At 39.7% G+C, this 25879-nt stretch overlaps 1 protein-coding gene across 1 annotated transcript in view; it reads left to right on the forward strand.

Moving 5' to 3' along the window:
• The window catches only part of LOC6046300 (mushroom body large-type Kenyon cell-specific protein 1), a 167243-nt gene extending 148079 nt beyond the window's left edge, over nt 1–19164 (forward strand). Inside the window, 3 exon segments of the mRNA XM_038250154.1 lie at nt 2883–4690; nt 4693–4707; nt 4710–19164. Coding sequence (XP_038106082.1) covers nt 2883–4690; nt 4693–4707; nt 4710–5692 — 2806 coding nt within the window. The 3' untranslated portion in view covers nt 5693–19164.
• The last annotated feature ends 6715 nt before the right edge of the window (nt 19165–25879 follow it).

The following is a 25879-nucleotide window of genomic DNA, read 5'->3' on the forward strand; positions in this document are numbered from 1 at the left end:
ACTTTTCATCGATTAGGTCCTTTAAACAAATGTAAACAAAGCGGGATACACTCAATGTTTACATTTCATTATAGCACCTAATCAAAAAAAGTCTGGAATTGTTCATTGCAACTTGTAAACAAACCTGAGAAAATAATAATTTTTCTCAAAAAATCAGCCGAAATTTTCGCCGTTTGTCAAACTGACACTGGAAAATAAATGAATACAAATCAAGCAAAACAAAAAAAAATCCCATTTCTGCCACATACTGTTTAGGTACATTTTTTAAAAGAAAAACAAGAGTTCTCTTCCATCAATCGTTTATTATCGAATCCAGGTTTCTCAAACTTCCCGTACAGGTCGACCTGTCACTGCGAGATGATGACTGTAAGAACACACGGAACACACTCGTTGCTCGTAACAAATTGTTGAAATCAGTTGGAGGGTTTCTTCGCTTCACAAGCACAACCGTCCAGATCTTGCGGAGTTCTACGAACTCCTCACGGAGTCTGACCAAAAGAAATTCAATCGGTTTGGCTGTTTCTTTAATATTATTTGCCCGTCTTCTTCCCCTTTGCCGCCCGGAGTTGGCCATTAGTGGAAGCGATAATTGCATCATAAAAAGAAGAAGTTTGAGCAGCGGCGAGAGGAACCAGACGCGTACACAGTCCAGGTTACTGACCATCTCAATAAATAACAGTGATTCTTCGTCGGTCGGGCCGACTCCGCTTTCGAGGTTCGGTTGTGTGCGAATTCGCGCGTTTTTGTCTTCCTCTTCTCCGGCCGCCATCAGCGTCATCATTGTGTGCAGCAGTCCCCATATACGTCTGTCTGTTCATCAAGCTTCCAGTCACCGTACTCTGTTCAGGGCCACTTCTTCTGGCTGGGGTAGTCTGCGGACCACTTGTTGATGTTTGCCGAACTCTACACCCAACTAGGAGCTCGCGGTAAAGTTGTACACATTTTGTCGATCTACTCTTTACGTTCGTCTTTTGTACTCATACGCAACTTTGACTTCAGTTTTGGGTGTAAGCCCATAAACTTGAAGAAGAAGTTGGTCGGCTGCTTCGACTATACGGACGAGAAGCAGATATGATAACAGACAAAAGTTTGGATCAAAGGCAGCACACGGTGGAGGAGCGCTAGTAGACGATACGAGGAAGCTATTTACCGCTGACGCAGCCTACTCCGTTGGCACCCCCTACTCGCCTGCTGCCAGTCAATTGACAAAGTATCCGAACTGCTTCGTCTTCTCCACTCTGTCTAGACGTGTCAAGCTCCCTCGCGCGGACCAACGCCAAACCATCGAATTTGGTGACGGCACGTTTCGGTCGGGCCCGGGCATCGGATTGCGCCGAAAAACAAAGAAGTCGAGCCGAATTCGGCGAACTGTTGACGAAACTAGAACTCTTCCAGCTAATCGGAGCTGGGCGATCAAGACGATTACAATTGGGTAATGACAAATCTGAAGTTGGAGAGCCTGCGGCAACTTCGTACTTTGTTCCCACCTTTTTTTACAACACCTTGAAAAACGCTCGTGGAAGCAGTTTTGTTGATGCATTTCGCTTCAATTTTGGGAATGGGACGAATTTGAGTCAATTTTAGGAAACAACCGCTGCAGTCTCACGGTGAAAGAACAGGAGACAGAGATTTGCTGGAATTAGCTGACAGCACAGAAAATTGAGCGATTCCTAAGAATCCAACCGTCGTGCCTCCCACTTCTTTTTCAAATAATCTCCCGCTCCGATCACCTTCTCGGACACCTCTCAAAAACTGCATAATTGATTGTGCAATTCATCATCGTTATTGAAGTGCACCGAGCCAAACATGGTTCTTGACGAGTCTTCTTTTCATGGACTTATCACCGCGCCATCTCCCGGGTGAGCACTTCAAGTGATCGCAACTCATCATCAGAAACGCACTGTTCCAGCGTATGACCACCGACCGACCGCCTCCCAGAACCTCAAATAGAGTCGTTCAATAGCCAGCCAAGGGGGCCGACGGGGTTCTTCCCTCTTTTCCCGAGTTTGGTTTTGTAATTTACGCGCTCTTTTATTTTCTAGGCGAGAAAGATCGTTGAACTTGCCCGTTGTTCCGAGAACTCGGCGTACCATATCTCTGACAACAGTCCTGTTATCCAGCCGATATCGCGTCGCGATTTTCCCACAAGTGGTTCCCATCGATTTGGCCAAGTCGACAGTCTAGCCAAGTTGCACCAATCCGGCAAAAACCGAAAAATTGACAGTTTTCGCCCTGCCCTTTTTTGTGCATTAACAGTTCGATGCGCCAGTGGTCTTCAACTCACAGTGAATTTGCTCCCAAAACAATTCATTTAACCACGCTCGCAAACCCCTGCCACCCTGGGAACCAATCAAAACTCGACCAAACAGCAAGTACCGTAACTTGCAGCGCTCCGCAAACATTCCTGGACGAGCACGGTATCGGTGAAAATTTCCTCGAAACCAAAAGCGCCTAGACAAGTGGTTTTCGGGACCCGTTGGTTTGCGGTTCTTCGTGTCAAGGCACTTTGCTTAGGTCATCGAGTCAAAAACCATGACTCACAAAACGGTTCGGTTATGACTTTTTTCGGTTGGTTCTCACCAATCTCCGGTTGCCGGGGTGAATCAATTGAACAACAATGGTTCTAATCTCGACGCCATGATGGACGTCGCTCCTCCTTCTCCGAAAACCATGCGCCTAAACTGTTCTCCATTCCTCTTTGCTGCGACCTTCTTTGGCATTAGAAACTGCCGAAAAAAAGAACCGAAACGTCCCCTTCCATCTTTTCTTAGCATACCGCCGAAGTGTGCGTGCGAGGTTAAACGAAGCAGCGTGTCTAAGCAAACCCCAAAAGTCAGTTCGCTCTAACTAATACGCATCTCTCTCTCCCTCTAACTTCGCAGAGCCAAACCCCGCCTGTCGCCCATCGGAGGCCGTCGGACGTACACCGAGGACGAACTGCAGAACGCCCTGCACGACATCCTGAATGGTCGGCTGGGGACGCGACGAGCTGCCGTTCAGTACGGTATCCCGCGGTCCACGTTACGCAACAAGGTGTACAAGCTAGCCATGGAGCACAAGCGCGAGATGCTGCACAACATGTCGCTGGCGGCACTCGTGGACGACGACGACGACAAGGACTCGGTCGAGGACGGAGACATAGGTAAGGAGGATAGCTATCAACTTAAGCTGAACCAGCAAGCGTTTGCCGAGGCGTATCTGCGAATGTACGCAGGAACTCCCAAGCCGGAACCTGGGTCCGGTCCGTCGACGCCTCCTCAGCAGCAAGCGACGCCCGAGCCGGCGGCAACGAGTACCCCTACGGTGAGGCCAATCCAAACGCCTCAAAAATCGGTGACGCCTCAATCGGCAGCGACACCTGCCGCGACCGCCAGTAATTCCAACCTGCTCGATCCTAACCTGTTGGTTCAGCTGCAGAGCCTTCTGCTGGCAGGAGGTATCTCCGGTTTGACGAATGCCGCCAAAAGCCCGGAGGAAGCGAATGCTATCCAAACGGCCCTGTCGGTACTACCGGAACTGGTCAACAAGCTGGTTCAACAGCAGGAACTGATCGAGCAGATCAAGAAGGCAAACGAGCCTCCTCGACCGAGCGCTAGCACGCCCACCCTCAACAATGGCCAACCGATCGATCCGCGACTACTGCCGTATCTGCAACAGCAACAGAACAAACCTCGAACGGCGTCCGGAACTCCGGAGACCACGACCTCCTCGATGGACCTGAACGACGGTGGCAGCGATGATTCGCAGGTTATCCTGAAGATCCCCTCGTACAAACCCGTTCCCGGTGGTTCTCCGATGCCAGCAACGGCTGCCGCTCTGTTGGCGACCAGCAAGAACGGTGACCACCATCACAGTCTGTCCACTCCGTCGCCACCCACTGCCCCACCTCCAACGGTGCGTGATCTCAGCAGTCTAGCCGCTGGCCCCAGTGCAAACAGCAATAGCGCTAGATCAGTGCACACCGCTAGTCCCCACTCGCTACATCCGGCGGCACATCGCGACCGTGATCAGCAGGTGCCCGGTCAGCAGCAACCGCCGGTTCTAAACCATCACCATCCCCACCACCTGTCGTCCGTGATATCGCCGCCGTTGGGCATCCGACCCCGCAGTAACTCCCAGTCACCGCCCAGTCTCTTGGGCGGCAAGTCGATGCTGTCCATCAACGACGTGATCGCAAGAAGCATCAGCAAAAACTTCCAACAACATCACCAGTCCGATCTGCTCAAGCAACAGATGGAGATGGAGCAGTACAAGCGGCCAACCATCTCGGTCATCAAGAACCTGGGCGGTACGGACATTTCGCGGTTCGGCCGGGATCCAAACATCACGCAAATGACGGCGGCCCAGCTTGCCAACACTGGCACCGGTGGAAAGGGCACTCGACCAAAGCGAGGCAAGTACCGAAACTACGATCGTGATAGTCTGGTGGAAGCGGTCAAGGCTGTGCAGCGGGGAGAAATGTCGGTTCACCGCGCTGGTAGTTACTACGGTGTTCCCCACTCGACGCTCGAGTACAAGGTCAAGGAACGGCACCTGATGAGGCCAAGGAAGCGCGAGCCAAAACCGCAGCCCGGATTGGACGGACTCAAGTCGGATCTCGGGGCGGGCAGTTCTGTGATGCGTAATATGGACAAGAGTAAAAACTTGGCGATGGGATCGGGATCAAAGGGAGGACAAATGAAGAGTCAATACCCGGAGCGTCTCCGAACGGGGACTTAAAATGCCAATGTTTGACCCGGCATCGATGGCTTCACAGCTGCCGTACGGAGCTCCGTTTTTGTGGCCCCATGCGGCGGCTGGTTTCTCCGGGCTGCCCATGGACTTTGGTCGTCAATCAGCGGGAGCTGCCGGAGGAGCTGGATCTAGTGGTACCAATGCCAACGACAGTATCTTCGCCTCACCGATGATGCAGCGGTTTCAGGATCCTCAAGGTTCGAAGGGATCGCCCATGAACAACTCCGGCCCGAGCGGACCCAAAACTGCGCGAGAACTTGCCGAAAGCATATACGACGGAACTAGTACAAACGGATCGCTGCTGGACGACATCATTCGGCACAGTTTGGACAAGAAGCCCGGCGAGATGTCTCACGGAGCGCTGTTCGATCAGCTGATGAAAAACAACAACCTGCGAACGACGCCAGCGACAGCGGGTTCGTCCTCGTCGGCGATAGCCGGGTCGGACGACCCGTCCGCAGCCCATCTTGCCAAGGTCGGTGCTAAGCGCGGTGCCACCAGTCCGCTCAACTTCCTGCCCGAAATCATCAAACGGGAACGTGCTAGTCCCGGTGCGTCGTCCACCTCGTCCACGAGTAGCAGTAAACCGCCAAATGCCACCGCCAGCTTCAACGATCACCTTCCGCACCACCAGCTTCAGCTCCAGCAGCAACAGCACCAGCACCAGCAACGACATCTGAATACCTCCCTCGATGGCACCGGCACAGCGAGTTCCGCTTCGGAACTGCTTGCCCAGGGCAACCTCGCCGTCGAAAGCATCCTCAAAATGCGTGAGGATCTCACATCGCTGTCCGCGGCGCACCACCACAAGAGGACACCGATGGAAGATCAACACAACGGTGACAACAACCTCCAGCAACAACTCCAGCAGCAGCAGCAACTTCACCACCATCAACAGCAGCTGTCGCACCGGCTCGTTACCAAGCTGCCAACGGCGGCGACCGACGACAGTTCATAGAAGTGGCTGCCCCGAGAGGCGCTGCTGTTGTGGCGCTCCAGCACGCTACTAGGTTAGAATCAAAATGGCGGCAAACAATGGGAGAACAAAATGTAGTTCAAATATTATTATTGTAGTTAAACTGGGGATAATGCATGTGCAAGTGTTAACAATTTTTATCCACAAACACACACACACACACACACACACACACACACACAACTCTTTTAAGCAAAAGAAAACGGAGAATCAAAATATTAATGATGATGAAGATGACGATGAATTAGTAAGAGGAAAATCGCAACAAAAAAAAAACAAACAATACACACTAGTAAAAAGCATTAGAGAATGGTTTTTAAGGTGATGAAGAAGAAGAATCATTAGAAAACGCAAGTTTTTTGACAATCGACAAATAGGCTCTTGTAAATTCCGGAACCACACACCTTTCCCTCACTCTACAACCAAACTCTCCTTTCCTAGCGGACAAAAACAAACAAGAAAATCGCAAATTTTGGAAAACGTCCCCGCGAACCCCCAACTACCCATATGCTCCTCAGACTATCTCTCGTACACAACCACAAACAAACAAGCAGTAAGGGAAGCAGCCGAAAATATAAAAAAAGGTAGGATCAGTCAATCAGAAAGTCTGATTTTTATAATATAACCGTGCGGAGATGATTTTGAGACAAAGAGACAACTTTTGGAGTTTTATCATTTTACAAACAGCAAAGAACAACAGAGATAACGCAGTCAAAACATCAAATTTTAGGTAACATTAAGAAACGACTATCCCGTCACCACATCCCCTACCCCTTAATAATTTAAATATGACGTATTTGAATCGTTTCATCAGCCCCCACTCTGCGTGATCCTGTCACAATTGATTTTTGATGTTGCCATTAGCGCCAAATTGCTTCAAATGGCCCCCACAACCAGTCCCCAGCGACCTCTTGCTTCAAACAGAAAAAAAACCGTGATAAACCACGAATCAAATAAAAATTATTTCCCCCCCTGGAGTACAGGAGGGAGAGAGAGAGTAGCAAAAAAATCAACAAAGATTAATTAATCTGCATTTGTCATATCGGTACAGCTATCAAATAGCTACGATGGGGTGGGGATGAATTAAAAAAAAAACCATGCTACGCACCCTGCCGGAACAACGCACGCGAACTTTCTTCGCCGGGGCTAGGCCCCGGGGCCAGCAGTCATCGTCCACCCGGGGACCGCCGATTGATGCGGGATTAACTGGAACCTTTTTTTTATTTTTCCTGGCCCGGCTCTGCAAGGTGGGTTTATTTAACTACTTATTTAAACGATCGATGATTGTAAAATAAAAAACTATGCAATGTGAAGAAAAACATCTTTTGAAAATTTTGAGATAATTTTTTTTTTTATTATTCGAGGTAAATTGAAGTTTCAACCTTTCAAAAACAAATATTTTAAATAAGTTTTTATTTTTTAATTAAAAATTTCATTAAAGCCCTCCCAGTAGCTACCCTCTCCAAACAACGTTTCAACCCTTGCCGCAACTCAATTAAAACAATCCCCAGTTACTCACACATTCACGTACTGTAATGACTGTGAATTAAGGCGAGGTCGCCGGGGAAGTACCACGAACGACTACAGGAGCAGAAAAAAATGAATCGATCAAACACGCAATTATCCAAACCCTCTCGATATGCTTTTTTTTTTTGTTGTTTCCCCCCATTCCTGGTTTTAAATCAGGATGATGATGTCGATGAAAAGATCCTTTTTCCCCGGATGATTTCATTAACTTTAGTCTGGATTTTTATGTATTATGAAATTCGTTATTTTTTCCACTCCACAACTTATCCAATCCTTCATCAGCTACAGAAAAAAAAACAGAAATCGCCAACTTGAAAATGCTTTTTATGTAAATCTCTGTCAAATACGGACAAACACAACTAACAGTTTGGGGGAAAAACAGATAAAAACAAAAACTTTTGCACATTTTGTAAACAAAGTAAATTAATGTCGTGGCTAACAAAATTAAAACAAAACAAAAAACTACTCGTCAAAACGTGTATCGATTTAAAAAAACGTCATATTTGGTGTTCAAAATTCTATTCAGAAAATGGCAAAATCTATCGATATAGTAAGCAAAAACACAAAAACACTATCAAAAAGAAAAATCGTAAATATATTTATGTTTACCTTTGAGAAAATATAAAAAGCGGAGACAAAATTTATGATGCATTTTAACAAAAAAAAAAAGAAATAAAAAGCTGCAAAGGATAAAACAGTAAAATATTCTATGTTTCGACGTTTTTATCTTAAACCAAATCAAAATAAAAATCCACCAAAAAGTATTTGTGTACTACGTGAAAAATATCAAAATTTAAGGGACAGCAAAATATCACAACAAAAAAAGTAAACTCGGTGTTTTAACTAAGGTTACAAGACAAAAACACGCGCACGACTACCACAAAAAAAGACGCGTCAGTAAAATATAAAAAATTTAAATGTTTCGCATCTCATTATCATTAATCCTCACAATTTATTATAACTATCAGTGAAAATCGCAGGTCGGAAGGCAAACTAAAGAGTGGAAATTGCCCCCTTCCTTCATAGCGCAAACAAAATCCCAAAAATAAAATAAAACTCCACGCTGCACCCTCGATTCTGACCCCTCTGTCGGCAGAGAGTGTAGTATTCAAAACAGTTTAAGAGAAGGTAAAACAAACACAAGCAGAGAAAAATATATTATATATGTGTGTGTCTTCACGTCGCGTATACCTCAAAAGAATGCAGAAAAATGGACAAACAAGAAAAATTAAACAGCACTTTTGTTTAGCTATCCCATTTAAAATTTTCAGTTTTGAAATTGATTCCTTATACATACCCCTCAAAACACACATACCTCGTTCACATCCCCTGAAAAATCTATTCCCCAAAAAATAAAACGAAATGATTTACCAGCTGAACAAATTTTCTATTTTCGAAACAACATGTTTTAAATTTCATACCGCTTCGGAATCAAAACAAAAATAACACACAGAGATGAAAGACAGAAAAAAAAACAAACAATGGAGAAAATTTTATATGAAGGTAAAATTATACATAATATATTATAATTAATTATTGAAAGTATATTTATACACTATCTGTGATTGATAATCCAAAATTTTGATGTATATTTTTCTCTCTAAAACAACAACAAAAAAGCGAAAGAAACATATTTCGTTAAGTGAAACAAAAATATGAGAGAGGAAGTTTCAACAAACAAAGAAGAGAGAAGAAAGTGTGTTTTTGAGCGTAGCTAAATCAAAACAAAATCAAACAAATCTTTCGAAAACTTTCGGTTAACATTAACAAACACACACGTACACACCGAACAGGAATACATCAATAGAGCAATCCAGATATGAAGTAAACCCAAAAACAGGCCATTGTTTCCATTCTTTCAAACACAACAGTGAAGCAACAAGCCCGATTTTAAACACACACACACACAAACATTTCTGAACCACTGTTTTTTTGTTTCTGCGCGATTCGGTTTATGATTCGGCTGCTCGTCACCAAAGTGGTGGCGTTCTACCAACCACCACCACTATTACAACTACCACCACCATACCTACAACTTCAACTTACTTGTGTTACGAAGCTAAACAACCGAACGGAGATACCGATTTGTTTTTATTAGAAGAAAAAAAAGGAGTAATTTAATATTAAAAATAATAAAAAAGTGCAATTAGAACGATATAAACCGTAACATATTCGTTATTTATATTAAAAAGGTGAAAACACGGGAGAAGAAAAGAAAACACATGATGAAGCAAAGGTAAAAATAAATTAAAATATATAGGGAAAATTATTTAATTCTATATTTACAAAAAAAAAGCAACAAAAAAGGAAAACCTATGTGAAGTAAGAGAAAGTCTTATTAAAAATCACGAGAAATTGTAAAGAAAAACAGTGAAGAAAATTATTAGAGCAGTTTTTGTATAGGTAACAAAAGAAAACAAAAAAGAAACTTGAACAAACATGTGACAGCTAAAGGGAAACGCTTTGAAACATTGATAAAAGAAAACAAATGCATCAAAGAACGCATTTTCGGTAAAAACAAAAGGCAAAATCTTCATTCGAGGCAAGCAAACACACAAACAAAACAAGTCTGGGTATGTGTTTCAACAGCAAAACTAAGCGTAAATCTAAACAAAAATTATTGGAGAGACACAAGATTGATTACGAAGTAAACAAACAAAAATACCAGAAACGTTCGGTTCTATCAGAGAAGAGAAAGTCGGAATTCCTTGAAGCATGATAATACTTTTTTTTTCTTTTTTCTTTTTCCTCTTAGGCAGTACAACTTTCTTTGAGCAATTGCTTACATAACATAAACGAACGAAAATCAAAATCTTTTCTGTTCGGAAACGAACAAAAATCCTACTGATAGCTAGTGCAATCTTTTTTAACAAGCATTTTCTACTTGTTTTACCATTTTTTAAGTGAGGATAGATAAATTAACATACATCCAAGCGCGAGAAATAATTCAAGTTCTGAAAGTTTTGGCTGGCGTTATTCTAACATACCAACAAGCGATCAAAACATCTTAATGAACATTTGGTTAGGTTTATGTTGAAAAAAGAATGTCAAGCAAACAGGAATAACCGAAAATAACAACATCAATGTACAAAGTCTGCAAACACCATCGGCGGGCAAACAGCAACATCTCTTGTTGAAAGGGTTTCTTTTACGTTAAATATCAAAATACTGCTGCTACAACTTTTATTTTTCTTTCGTAACAAACCAGACCACCAACTTTGGATTTTGCAAGTAACACACAACAAAACACTTTTGGCCAACTGGACACATTTCGGATTACTGGAAAATTTTGAACACACACATACATAAATAAGAACGCAAGTGTACGAAGCGAACACTGGCGGCACGTCAACACCTACACAAGCAGCCACAGGTCGCGTCGCACACGCGTTCTACCGTACCGGGTCGAACACACAAACACAAACTCGAACTCGATATCAGCGGACCTGACAGTGATCACTCGACCATTGCTTACTACTAGTTATGCCGATCTTCCTTTGATACTCATGCCAGGTATCCACTTTTATCGTGGAGTGTTCGACCCCAAATTGTACGAAACAGCGTACCAAACTATAATATAAAACAACCAAACTTCAACCTCCCCACAAACAAATCTAAGCCGACAGTCGATTGTTACTATAATACGCTGTACAGTGTGCTATAGTAATTGAACAATAGCTATCAAAACCAAACATATGTATCAATAGTAAACAAACAATAGCAATGGATATCTCTCACACAACTACAAACACAAAACACACAAACAAATTGAAATGATTATTGCTGCTACCATAGTCGATAAAAACAAACAAACTTTTACTGCAATAGTTGACACAACAATTAATGCATTATTTGATCACACACACACACACACAAACAATCTCACAAACAACACAACACCGTTTTGTCTAAACTACAATAGCCTGGTTACGTGGAAGAGCACAAGTTCTTCTATGTATTTTCTGCTGCACATACAAACAAACAGTTGATTACCAATACACACTCACATACATTTTTTATATCTATCTGTTACTTTTTCTAAAGCAGTAATAATTATTACTATAAGAAGTTATGACCCAATTCACCCCGTTCCCTTTATCCCTTGATCCCCAACAACAACAAGATACACAAACAAATACAAACTAACAATTACACACTCCTACAATAGAACTTAATCACAAGCACACGCTGCAAAATTCAACCAATCGAGCAGTCCCCGCGCAGTGCGTTAGAGCTACCGCGTGCGGGACCCCTCGATTGCCAAAAATACAATAGTTGTAAAAAAAACAAATCGAAATGTGAAAAATTTACAATAAGAAAACTCCGTTTAATAAACACCCACACGCACACTTGATCCTGGCAATGGTCTGCAAACAGTGTGCGTGTGTTAATGCAAATTTCGTACTACAGTAATTCCAATTCTTTTACAATAGAATCAAATCACACAAATACAGTAATGAAAGAAAGCAAAAACAAAGACATGTTGCTGGAAGAATTAAAACAAAAACAAAAAGTAAAGCATAAAACAAACACATAGTTAATGCCAAGACTTGTCGCTTATTGGAACGAATCAAAAACATGTTTGCCACTGCGCTGCTTGAGAACCTCGAGATCACTTCATTCCGTTTCAGAATGGAAATTTACTCAGCATACGAACAGGAAGTAATACAAAAGTAAGGCGAACGATTAGTTAAATGTTTATTATGCAAATTAGATTGAGTACGCCTATTCCTCGAGCTCGATGCAGGATAACAGAGTAGACTTATTCAAAGTTTAATATTCTTGCTTCGGAAATCATTCCGGTGAGACCTGTACTATTCTTGTTGAACATATTTTTCTACACAGTGAGCGAGTTTTTAGGAGAAATTGAGATCAACAACAAGAAGATTTATCGTCGAGACGATCGTTTGTTCATTAGGGTTTTCTTGAGTATCTGTCATTAATAACAACAATAAACAAAGAAAACAAACATACAAATCTAAGATGGCTGCCTGAAACAATAAAACAAATCATACAAGTAAACAAATAGAATCATAGTAGTCCAAGAAACAAGCGAGCACAACCAAAAACACACCCATACCCATACCCCTATCAGCAAATGCCTCTACGAAGAACCAACAGAAAATAAACAAAACAAAGCAACAATAACGGAAAACAAAAACAAAACACGTTTTAATTACTTTGTATATGTTTTATGCTCTTTGGTAGAAAGAAAAAATAAACAAATTTTACCACCATGAATGTGCCAGAAAACAAGACAAGATTGATTAGTTGGCCTACAAGTGGCCCAAAATATCCTGTCTGGAAATCTCCTTTAAAGTTTGAAAAATAAAAATTTGGTTGATTTTTACATTTTTCGTTAAATCTATGACAAAACAAGTAAAACAAAACTGTCCACCTCTTTATAGAAAAAAAAAATGAACGCAGTGAATCACATGGCCCAAAGCAAAACAAAAGCATACGTTAAAGAAAAAAAGAAGAAAAAGTCGTGTTTAGAAAAAATGCCTTATAACTTATAAAACAAAATCATCAAAAAAAAAACAAACCATTCGAAGCATAAATCCTGTACAGCCAGTTTGGAACTTATTCATAAGAAAACATAAAAACACACACCAAAAATAAACGCATACGCAAAAATTACTGTGTGACCATTCTATTGAATTAAACTGACAAAAACATAACACATTGACACACACACACTGTATATGGTTGTTTAACAAATTGTTCGTGGAAGTAAAAAAAACCTAAAAAAAATACTTTATTGAAGCACGGAAGTGCAACTTCATTAGTAACCAAAAAGGAAGAAATGAACTGTTTTCAATGTCTAGCAAAGCAAACTATCAAAATTATATCTCTCGCGAAGGAGGAACAAAAAACCGTGTCACTACTGGAAAACAAGTAACTATTTTTATAGGCGATAGGAAACAAAATCTTAACTCATGATTTCAACGTCTGGCGACAGATAAAAAACGGGGAAAAAAACTTTAAAAACAACTCTACTTTAGGCAATATTTTGGCATAAAAACAAGCAACTGAGTAAAGAAACAGCCTATACTATTTTTATTTTAATCTTTCTTTAGGAAGAAATATAAAGGTTTCACGCTTTCTCATAGTAAAACATAAACAAGTGTGTTAACATTCGTCCTTAACATCGCTGCTGAAGAATTTGTCAGAAATGGTTTGTTTAACAACGCATGGAATTGCAAAAAAAAGTGTAAATAGCTAACCCCAACCCGTTGGAAGAACAAAACACATTATTTTTTTCGTTTTCATTCAAACCGAATTGGCAATACTAAATTGTGATGAGAGTGGATAATTTCCCTCCGTGTTCAAACCCGCAAAACCAAAACTGTAAACAAAATAATGGAATGATACGAGACTGAGCAGCCACGAACGAAACTGTGATTGGTTATGTGTGTTCGAATATTGAAAACAGGAGAAGAAAAAAAACACGGTCGGAAAGCTTTCACAACAAAATTGGAATCAAAATTGTGCTAAAAATTGTGATTTTAGTTTGTAATTGGTTAGGGAAAAGCGCATAACTCCTTAGGAGCGTTCAAAATTATGTCATTGTGATAGCGATTGGTCGACACAAATACACACACAAACACCAAAGAGGCAACACAGAATCACACAAACACTAAATTGGCTGCACGTCATCCGCTTTCGATTAGGAGCAAACATTCATCTAGCAAGCTTAGTAAAAAAAAGATCGTTTTTGTTTCGTTAAATCGTGGAAAATAACTCGTTTTTTCCAGTTTACTTTTTGCGGATGAAATCTATGATAAGGTGTAAACAAAATGGTGCTTTTGAATATTAGGATGAAGTAGAAACGGAAACCTAACACTTACACATACACGGAAACTCTATTGTTTTGACGCTAGGAAGAAACAAAATGAAAAAAAAAGCTTTTTGTAAATATTTTTGTTACTTTCTGTCCGAAAACGAAACACGGCAAAGTCAATGAAACTCGTGTTAACCATTTTTCCCCTCAAGAAAAAAAAAACGTTATGGAGAAAATGCAAAAATATTGATGTGTGAATATAGTCATTAATCATCGTCGGCAGTAAGTTAAAAACAATAAGAATGGAAATTTATATACATCCAAAACAATAAGGAAAAATGATATGTATGTATTTTCTGTCCAAATTTACATATACACATTGAAGAAAAGAACGATGTGAGGGAAAACATTTCGAAACGGAGAACCATTAAGGGTTACATGAACTTTATATTTTTCTTGAAATGTCTAAATGTGATATAGGTTATATTAAAAACAGACTAGCGAAACAAAATAAGATGGAAACCCATGAATGAAAACTAATTTAAATTTTTAGGAAACTAAAAATGAACTGGAAAACAAATATTTAGGTATCTTTTATAATCAAAACGCAAACTTCGATTCGAGAAAAAATGAAACACAAAATTATCATCAAAAAGCAACAAAAAACAACCCTAATCGTAAATGGTTTGAGAAATGGAAGATCCACAAAAGAGAAAAACTACTATTTAGAGAGCTATCAAAATTATATACAACTGAAAATCAAAAACAAAAATCATTCAAAACAAAATCACATATGAACTCGTGAACTTTGTGGTCCAAAATAAAACTAAAACAAAATAAAACTTTACAACCAGAGGAGAACTTGAAAATTACATCACCGTTTGAACCAGTTAAAAGAGACGATAGAACAAAGTGTTACCTTCAACAGCCAAGATCACACAGGTGACACACGATTAATGACTTAACCATCACAGCAGTTTTGGTACCCATTTCGGAAAATAGCACGGTACCAAGAACAAAAATCTGTTTCGTGTTTTCTGTTCCGTAAGCCTTTATGTTTATATTCCAACTGACAACAACAATAGCCACAATGTACACCAATACACCGCAAAAGTAAGCAGAAATCCACATTCTCACTGACAGCAGCATCCATAGAAACCAATACGAAAAAAAAACAAAAGTTCATTACTAAAACCAGCAAACACACATTTATACACATACACCGATAACACAACCATCACCATAACTCAATCAATAGATCAAAATATAGCGCCCAAAAGGGTCTATTCCCCAGGCACCCGGTATAAGTTTCTTATACTACAAGGAAAATACAGATACAAAACAGGATTAAACATCAACAACTACAGCAGCAAAACAAACAACGACATTGGGACCCAAATATGAGCTCAAATCTGTCAGCCCAAGTGTCAAATGAGCCGTCACCTGTCACGTGTACACTCACTCAAAACACACACACACAGTAGCATTCCAAAGGTTAAGCATTTAGTAAACAAAGCTACAAAACGTAATTCAGGGACGATCACCTCGTCAAACAACATCACATTCCCATGGGACGACTCAACAAACGGTGGTAGATGACGGTTTGACAGTTGTGCTGACAGCTGACAGCACGTTGTTTGGATTCCCTCAGATGAATCTTCAGGTTTTTTGTTTGCAACAACCCAAACAAATAACAATTCAATCTCCTTCTTGCTCGCTCACTTCTCGCTTTGAAAAACGAGTGTGAGCAAGAGAGCGAAGGAACAGTAAAATATCTAATTTTTATAATATGCACGTGACTGATCACGTGGAAACACCGGTTTTCGGTTACAACTTTTATTTTGACCATTTTCGTTTAGGTTAACTACGAAAAGATGGAACATAAAACAGAAAAATCTATCAAAACGTTGAATACCATTCCAAAAAAAAAAAATCTATCTAAATACCGATGAAACGGAACAGAATGAAAAAGCAGGCAAGCATGCAAGAATATTGATTAATTTCATTATTGTTACGTTAAAGTGTTTATCCATTTATAGTAAGCTTATATTTTTGTCAAATATTTTTTTATTACCTCTTACAAGATGTCAGTTCATTTTTATTGCTTATTATCGTTTTTATTCTATTTTCACCAACTTTTTATCATCTATCTAATTTTATTGACTTTATTACAAGAGCATTATTGATTTTAAAAAGACAACTGCAGTTATATTTTTTTCACTGTAGATAATTAGTTATTTGCGCTACAAGCTCCGCCTGAGGAGTAATTTCAGCGCAACTGTTTTCAAAATTATTGGTTTATCACGTAGTGTCTTTAAGAGTCTGTTATCTTCAAACAAAGAAACAAGCAGTTAGTTTACGTTTAAGGTAAAAGTTTTATTTTTAAGCTTAGTTTTTGAAAACAGTGGTAGGAAAAGAAGCGATAACAATGTAAGAGAAACGAATCAATATTCTTATGCCAACAAATCTCCTTAACGCAATTAAGCAAGGTGAGATGAAAAGCATTTTCTACTTAACAAAGGCAACAAGCAGAAACTAGGGGAAACGCATGTAACCACATGAACGCGACTGAACAGTTGCTTAAGAAGAGCGAATTTTGCTGAACAAGTATAGAACAAGCATAGGAAAGAAGGGACACTGTTTCGCAAATAAAAAAAAAAACAAGTTAAACAAAAAAGGCATATGAGTTATCAGTAACATAAGAAATGAAAGGAAATATAAGTGTAAAATATTGTAAGTTATGCAGAAAGCTCTAGAGATAAATTAATTGATCAAAGGAAAACAAACAATAGAATTTATGAACAAAAAAAAACGGATAAAGTAAGGATGAATAATTATATGACACATCAAGAAAACAAAAAATACAACATGATTCAAGACAGTAATAGTACCGCTTCGAACATTAAACTTGTGCTAATCTTTTGTTTTGCATTCTACTTGTAAATATGACATAAAGAGCAACTTTCAGTAAGTTATGTTTGTTGTTGTTTTGAGTCTTGAGTTTTGTTTCAATTTGTCCCACGAGCGTTTGTGTACATACAACAACTAGTTTGTGATGGACCTTTGTATTGAGTTCAAAAAATCGTTATCTATAAACTAAACCAAACACAGAAATGATTGGAAAAGACACAGTTTAAATGATAATTTCTTCGATAGTTCTTGAACAAAATTTGCATCACTTATTAAAATCACCAACTGCATGAAACAGGAAAAAACAGAAAATTTAAAATATCACACTGTACACACAAAAAACAAACAATTGATGATTTTCCATGCAGATTCAAAAAAAGTTGAAAACTCACAAAAAAAAACACTTCTTACAATAGAAAAACCAGTAAATAACAGTTTTAAGAAAATAGTCCAATTACCTATTAAAGAAAGCAGAAAAAGTTGATAAAACCAATACACAAACAATAGGAGTGCGGTGCAAAAAAGAAACAAACAAAGCACGAACAGAAACAATCCTGATTTAAACATCTGAAAAAAAAAACAATTACAACAACAAAATAACAATAGAAGCAACAGGGAAGATCCGAGCTTCTCTGTGCCACAATAACAGTCCAACAGTTTTTAATATATGATTTGGCGGATGCTGACTTGGCACGAATCCGCGAATGTGTGTGCGCTTAGTGCGCTCGTGACAGCTGGTGAGAGCGTGTGCGCCGCGAGCGAGTACGTAAATTTGCAGATTTATCAATCATTTCATTTCGAGACGAGAGGCTTTTTGATTTTTAGGAGGTTTAGCAAAGCGTTTTTCGACAGGCCAGAATCATCCGCGAGCAAAGTGTCGACTAAGGCCCAAATTTGTGCCAGTTTAAGTTGTAAGCGTATAGGGATAGCAGCGACACACATTACTTAAGTTTGGTAGGTTAAGGTTGCGAGTAGGTTTTAGTTTGTGTAACATAATCTGGACGAAATTCACCGCAGCGAGAAGCGCAGTAGGAGGAACGCCGCACACGGAAAGACAAAGTGCTAAGGAGGCATAGATGGTTAGAGAAAGAGAAAAATATGGTTTTCTATTTTATGTACAGAGAAAGATTCCTTCAATGGGAATACAAAGTGTCGGGATCAGTAGCAAGCAAATTATTTTAAGAATGTTTAGTTTTTTTTTGTTTTTATTTTAAACATAAAATTAAATAGAAAACATACGCATGAAGCCAATGGTTAACTTTTAAGGCTAGCCCCTAAGGGATGTAATTTTTACTCAGTGTTAAGCAATATTCATTTCGTATAACAAGTACAATACATTATTAAGCGAGACGCAAAGCAGTTCAGTTAGTATGAAGTTACAATTATGACGATAGCTAGTGATAAAAGGTGTCGGTTAGGTCGCAAGCGCAAGCTACATCAACCAAGTCTGCCGTCGATGCACTAACACACACACAAACGCCAATTCATCTTGCAGCAATGTTACACTCACACCAAACAATAGACAAGAGTTTGTTATTTCCATCTGAAAACGAAAAAAAAAACACAAAATCTGCTCCAGTAAACAGAAAAAAGACAAAACTCAAAGAGACTGAAATAACCATTTAGAACGACAAAAACGAAGCTTTCCGAAAAAAATGGACTTTACGTTTTAGTTTAACTTGCGAGTCATTTTGGGACCATAACTTATCAAAAAACAAACAGCTTCTAAAGACCCATATCTAAAGCAAACACACAACAAAAACGCGTCAAAATAATGTTCGATACGATAACTTCCATGCCTTTTTATGTATGACGAACGCCAGTGCTGGTTTAGAACCGGCAGGTCGGCAGACCACCTGCAGCCGATCGCGCCATTTCCAGTATTTCTGGCACAAGGAAGAGCAGAGACCCCTCGAAGAAAGCATCTGAAGATGAACAAACCTAACTGAGAACAAACAAAAAGAAACATCGGAATCAATAAATCACATATTAACACATTGTGGGATTGTTATCACGAGAAGAAATTTAACAACAGCAAGCAAATAAAACTACAACGCTGGACAAGTAGTTTCAATGCAGAAAACCGAGCTGCACATTCAACTTGTAAAAAAACAAAGACAGGAAGCTCCTACCAAATCAAATCAAGGAACAAAATGCATTGAAAACAAACAACAACACAAATTCACTACATGTTCGACGGTAAACCAGCAACAAACAACAAGCTTGACAAGAGAAAAAAACCTATGCAAACACGTTGTATTGAGAACAAAGTCAAACACGACACAAGAAATGAACGATGCAAAACCAAATTTGCAAAGAAAGGAAGAAAATGGGAAAACACATAAATGTACGACGGCAGAAAGCAAAACGTCAAAGCGGAATATAATACAACAAAAATATAATAATAATTATTGTAATATATTTATAATGTGAATTTGGAATATAACCAGTATTTATTATACTGTAATAAAAATATATTTAAAAATAAGTGAATTGGTGGAAATTTTAATTTGATGACACCCCCTGACAGATACTGTTTAATTCTCAAACACAGACTTCACAGTTGTGCACCATATTGGTTAATCCAGCAGAATTCTTTCAATCATTTTAGTATTGTGCAGAAAATTGTTATAGATACTGATTGGTTTCCAATATTTTAGTTATACTTGTTGATTTTAAAAAGCTGTTATTTCCAACCTACCTTAGAGAAAATCGTCTAAAATGTGTTGCTTCTTGGCTTTTTGCTGATCACGGTCGAGGTATTCAATAACTTCAACTTCAACTCCACCCCGAATCGGACTGATCCATCGTCCATCGTTTCATCCTAGAAGGAACAAGTTTCGTTCAGTTAAGACTGTAAAACGTACAGAATGTGCAGTAACCTACCCGGCCTGCTGTTGTCATCTTCCTGTCATAACTGCAAACATGCTATCAGCCACTTGTGATCTGAAAATAAAGCGGATACGAAAAAAAGCCAATTAATAACAATTGAAAGGAACCCACAAAAAAAAACCTAACGCACGCAACCCAACCCAAAATATGTACCGTTAGTGCCAGAGCGAACCCCTAAAAAATCGAAAGTACTGTTATTACCATTTTTGCCAAGCCAAAAAAAAAGCCACCAGTTATGACATTCGGCAACTGACTGCCACTATGCAAGGGCTGCCCTACATTTGAACCCCTGCCAAATTTTGGTCAAAAACGAAAATGGAGACAGCAAAAAACACGACAAAAAATAACTTCTCCGTCTGCAGAGTGCAGTGAACCTGAAACATCTGCCCTCGGCAGGCCATTTTTTTCCAAATGTTGGGAAAATAACGGCAAGTGTAGTGTGAATATGTGAGCGGTGTTCTGGCCGGTGGCTAATCAAATTTCAGCTTCTTACTTTTTGGGGTTAATGATACGTATTGCTGACCAACTAAGTGCATTACGATAAAAGATCTCTCGTTGGTTGAATAAGCAAAAAAAAAGACAGGTGGACTCTTTAACGTTATCCAAATGGTGTTAAGATAATTCGTAATTCAGACAAACTGTAATGTGGATTTTTAAATTTCCGTTTGTTAAAAAAATAACAGTGCAAAAGCTAGCGTTACTGAAACAATCCAATATTCGTCTTGTTTCCCGTTGACCTAGAAATCACCACCAAACTGTATTTTTAGCTCCCGAAATATTACACCATTCTGTCTCGACCAAGCCCCAAATTCGTAACCGCCCTCGTCGTCGTTGCGGCAAATTGCTCCAATTTCGTGATTTTGGTTCTTGCTTATCTTTGTGCACTACCAGGCATTCTTTTTTTCATCCAACACATTCACACGAGTTTGTCTGAGCGAAAAACCTGACCTGAATCGAGAACAGACGCCGCTGACTCTAGCCATGGTTGGTCCAAGGCCCGGCTGTCTCTTATCAGTTCGATGACTGCCAGGACCTAACCTAATTATTTGGCGCCCCTTTATTTTGCTTGCTTTCGCAACGCAACGCGCGGGACTCACTTACTATTGAGCAGCCGCTTCGGGCCACTTGAGTTGGGCAGTTATCGAAAGAGGTGTACTACACTGGATTGCTGCAACCGCGAGTCAATACGCGATGACCAAATGGCCACTGACCGAGGCCGACCTTGCTGTGGCCCAAAGTTGGTTGTCCTGAAGAATTATCGAACGATATCGCAGGGGGTCTAAAGACCCTAAGATTACAATAAAACCAAAACAAATCCTTAAGGGACTAAAGGTCTAAAGATCCCAATCCCAAAATTTGATTCATCAGTATTGAACTTTGGAAGTAGATCGTCTATGAAGCAGTTCACAGAATAACTTGTGAGACAACCAAAGACCAAACTGGGGATGATGTTGAAAACTGGACAGGCGGTTCAACGACGAGCTCGATAATACAAACACATACGACCTTGAGTCCGTGCATCCACCACAACCACCAGACCTCACTCTCTCTGTCATTGTTGGAAGATACCGCAACAACGAGTCTGTAGAAAAGGCACAGTACAAATCCAACATAATCCCTACAAACACATAATTGTAATGTTTTATAACGAGTAGTAAATAGTACTTGATTTTCTATTACAATCTATAATCCGTATCATACATCAGGAAAAAAATTTGCAAGTGTGCGAAGCCTTCAGAATACAACTGGAATGGAATAAACAAAAAATAACAAATTTACCCTCCCCACAAACTAAAAAAAAACAGATAAAAATTGGCCTCTCCAGTGGAGCTGGTGTAAGTGCATATGCACAAAGAAATAATCGCCCAACACACATCGTCAGAGGGCAGTAAAATTTGCGAACCGAAACAACAACGGGGAGTTCACGAAGCCGCCGTTGTCGTCATCCGAAGCAGACGCGAGCGCGTCAGGGACGTCTGCTGTCTGTTTAATGTTTTCTAATTCAATGAACTCTTCTACGTCGTAAACTGAGTGCGCTGCTGGCTGTTTGGTATAGAAACAGCGCGCGTGTGTGTGTGTGTGTGTGTGTGTGTGTGTGTAAAGCTCTAATTCAAAACGCATTGGGGTAGGTCCGGTTTCGGGCTGACGTGGCGTGGTGAGCTCGAGTCGGCGGAAGATAATGACACATTGTTGTTTTTTTCTGGCTGTTTTTATTTTTTTGCATTTGTTCATTTTTAGCTTGGAGAAAAATTTTACGATGAATCACATGCAGGGAAAGAAAAAAAAACACAGTTTTTGATTTGTCTTATTTTTCTAATTTAACGAATGTTTATAACAATTTATTCTGCAATTAAGCTTCAAAGACCAATTTAAAGGATACATTCCGATTTTTTAAATAATCATTTATGAATCATTGAAGTCGCTTGGAAAACGTTTTTCAAATCTTCTGAATACAGTCCAGACTCGATAATCCGAAGGCCTTGGAAAAAAATCACTTAGGATAATCGAATCACGATTTTATTGTTGTTTTCTTATGTTTGATTGTCCCCTAAACTACTCCAAAGTGATTTAGAACTTTTAGATCCAAGAAATTGAGAAAATTCATTCGGTAAAATTTAATAGACAATAAACCATTCAAATCTGAAAATCTTAAATTTCAAACATGTGTCCACGTGGTTTATGGATGGTCCCTAAAAATGAATTTAAAAAAAATCCCAATATATTTAGGTCAAAAGTTAAGGAATTTAATGGAATTAACTATTTGGGCAATCGCAGTTTTTCTCATAGTTTTAGGATTTTTGTACAACACACTTATAACATCGTTAACTTTTGCCCTGTAGGCCAAGATGACGTCCTTTTTTGGGCACAATTTTGATATATTCGGAATCATCGGATAATTCCGTAGTAACAGTTCCATAGGGCGAATCTGCGTGTCAAAAAGAAAATCAAATCTTTTTTGTACATGCAGAAAAATAAGGCATATTTGAATCAACAAAACGTTTTGTTGATTTGAAAATCATTATTTTTGTTGAATCAACGCTGAACGTCAAAGCAGCCTTTTTGAAACAACAAAAGTCTTTAGTGGAATTGAGAAAAACAAGCTTTGTTTCAACGCAAAATCGGCGTTGATTATATTCAACAAAAATTTTGTTGATTCAAACTTCGTACAGGCTGATTCTACAAAACATTTTTCTGCGTGTATGGAGCGTGAACAATCACTATATCCACCTCCCCCCCTCCCCCTCCCTAAGGCGTCTACGTGGTTTACGGATGGACCCTTTTCGGAATTCAACATTTAGTAGCAAAAAGTCAAATTAAAAACCGGGATTTTTTCCCGCGTACCACAAAAAAGAAAATTTAATATTATTTTGAGGAAAAACTAATAATGGCTTCGATTTGCGAAAACGGGGAGAGAGAGCTTTTTACTTTTCACACTCAAATAAAGTGAACTTGGAAGAACCATAAAAATGAGGCAACTTACCGCACCGCTTCTGTTAACTAGCAAGATAAATATCTTCAAAACTAGGCACAATGAAATTTAAACTATAAACAGGCACTTTTGATCACTTTGTGATGTTGAAAAATTAGATTTAGTTTTGAACGAAACCACGATAATCTTGAAAAAGGAAACGGATGACAGCTGCAGATGACAAGACAGCGTGCAAACGGGATTGGGCTCCGTTCACAAGTTTGGAGCACGATCTTGTACATTGATTTGTGTGGGCCAAAGGGGAATGACACTAGATTTTAAAAATTAGGCCAATCGAGAAATTAAAAGTGCAACATGGAGTTAAACTTTCTGTCAAGCTGCTATGAAGTATTCCATGACAGCTGTGAAAATTTCACTCCATGTTACCGGCTCACATCTCTATTTTTAATTTCTCGATAGAGTTATCTACGTGCGCATGTATTGCGTGTACGTACACGAAAAAGATTGAGGTTAAATTTTGTCCGGCCAGCAAAATCAAATGGTGCGCTAGTGTGTGTACGCGAAACGTCATAAATCTCTATAGAGTTATCGCAGCCTGCTCTAACGCACACAAGCACGCCGTTTGTTTTGCTGGCCGGTACAAAATTTAACCTCAACTTTTTTATGTACGTACACGCAATACATGCGCACGTAGATACAAATATTATCGTTTCTTTTAAAGTTTATATTCTTGTTTATTGCCAAAATCGAGAGGAGGGGGGAGAGGATTTTTAAAACAAAATTCAAATTTTGTGGGAAGTGTCTCGCGTTTTGGAATAGTTTTAAAGTAAAGTTGTATTACTGCGAGAAATACGAAAGTAGCAATCAAAAAGGGTTTCCCTTACGCTACTAATAAATAAACAAACAAACAAAATTAAAAACAAATACACTCAACCCCCGGTGGTTGGTCACTTTTTCGTTTGACACTTTATTAGTTTGTACCCCGTTGGTTGGTCAAAGTCAAACTAAAAAGTGACGAACTGTCACTTTTTACACGGCGCTCACGCACACTATCAAAACACACGTTTAGTAGTGTGTGTGAACTCCGTGTAAAAGGGGTGTCAAACTAAAACGTGACCCCGTTCGTTTGACAACAGTTGGTGTCAAACCATCGGGGTTTGAGTGTAATAACTTCTCATGGTTCAACATGTCGATGAATAAAGTTTTGTTAAAATGCGTTTCACACCAGAACAGTTCTAGCAAAACAAATTCAAGCAGAACAAGGACCAAGGTCAAAGTGTTTAGCTAGAATTGGGCCAATGTCAAAGTGTAAACAAATGGTACGTTCGTTTGAAGAGCCAGAATGGCACTCGTTGGTGCCAGCCTTCAATCTATCGTGTCTATCCCAGTCACGACGTTCTAGCAGGATTCTAGAAGAGTTCTCACAGAGCTGGATGTTCTTGCAGCATTCTAGCAGAACCAGATCTGCTAGAATATTTCGCGACTGGGTATTTAATATTTCTTATTTAATTTGAACTACGAATAGCCTGTATAGTGCAGACAAAAAGGCAGAAAGGGATGCGATATCTCAATCTACGGATCACAACAACAACTGAAGTGCACACAGTAAGTACACTGAAAGCCCGACCATTGTAATTTTAAGAACATTTGCTAAAAATGCTGCTTATTAAAATAACTGTGGCTTTTTGGTGAAAGTAAACCCAAAAATGGTAGAATGTACCATGCTTCCACAAAATTGCATGGTAGCAATTACGAATTCATTATCATTCTTTCTATATTGGAGGGTTGAAATTACCATACCGCTCTCGACATAGTAAAACTGACTGCGTTAATCAGTTAATTCAAGCACGGAATGTTTTTAGCAAAAATACGTCGGTGCGTATTCTCAATTTAACCCTACAATATGGTAGCAACTACCATGGTTGGGTTTTCAGTGTAAATGCAAAAAAAAAACAAAACTCTGCACAACGTGACGCTAATGACACTTCCCAAGTACGTCGTCGATGAGGAGAACCCAAATTACATCCGCTGTCGGGCACGTTTTCCGAAACCCCAAAAACCAGTCAACCCTATTCTTGACTCGGAACACAAAAACCTTGAGGAAACAAAAGTGAAATTGTGCGCCTCAGCGTAACATTTCGCATCCCGCATGAGGTAAGTGCAGCCAGAACCGGTTTCCCCTCTTCATGACGACGGCTGCATAATTTGGGATGCACTTTTTTTTTCGGGGGGAGGCCTCGAAAACGTGTCTGCTGTCGTCGTAACGTAACGCAATCGACGGCCCGCCTGAAAACCTGAACCTCTCAAGGGGAAGAAACTGGCTGGCCTTGATCTCATTTTCACTCTCTTTTGGAGGTGCAGTTTGGAGTGCACTTTTTGGTTGTTGTTCCTGGTGCATCACGCGGTCCAACAAAAAACAGCGCAAAAAATATCGAGAAAAGAAGACAATTTAGCACGCTCTGACGTGTTTATTCGTCTTATTTCATCGATGCAATAACTGCAATGCAGTCGTTAAAGTGCTGCTTTAGTGGGGCGTACGAAAAACGGCAGACAGCTTGCATCTTGAGCGTCGCTCACGCAAATGGCCGATCAACCCCAACGCAACCTTGGGGTTTGCGAGGGTCTC

The sequence above is a fragment of the Culex quinquefasciatus genome, chromosome 1 (genome assembly GCF_015732765.1).
Source record: "Culex quinquefasciatus strain JHB chromosome 1, VPISU_Cqui_1.0_pri_paternal, whole genome shotgun sequence".
NCBI classification, from domain to species: domain Eukaryota; kingdom Metazoa; phylum Arthropoda; class Insecta; order Diptera; family Culicidae; genus Culex; species Culex quinquefasciatus.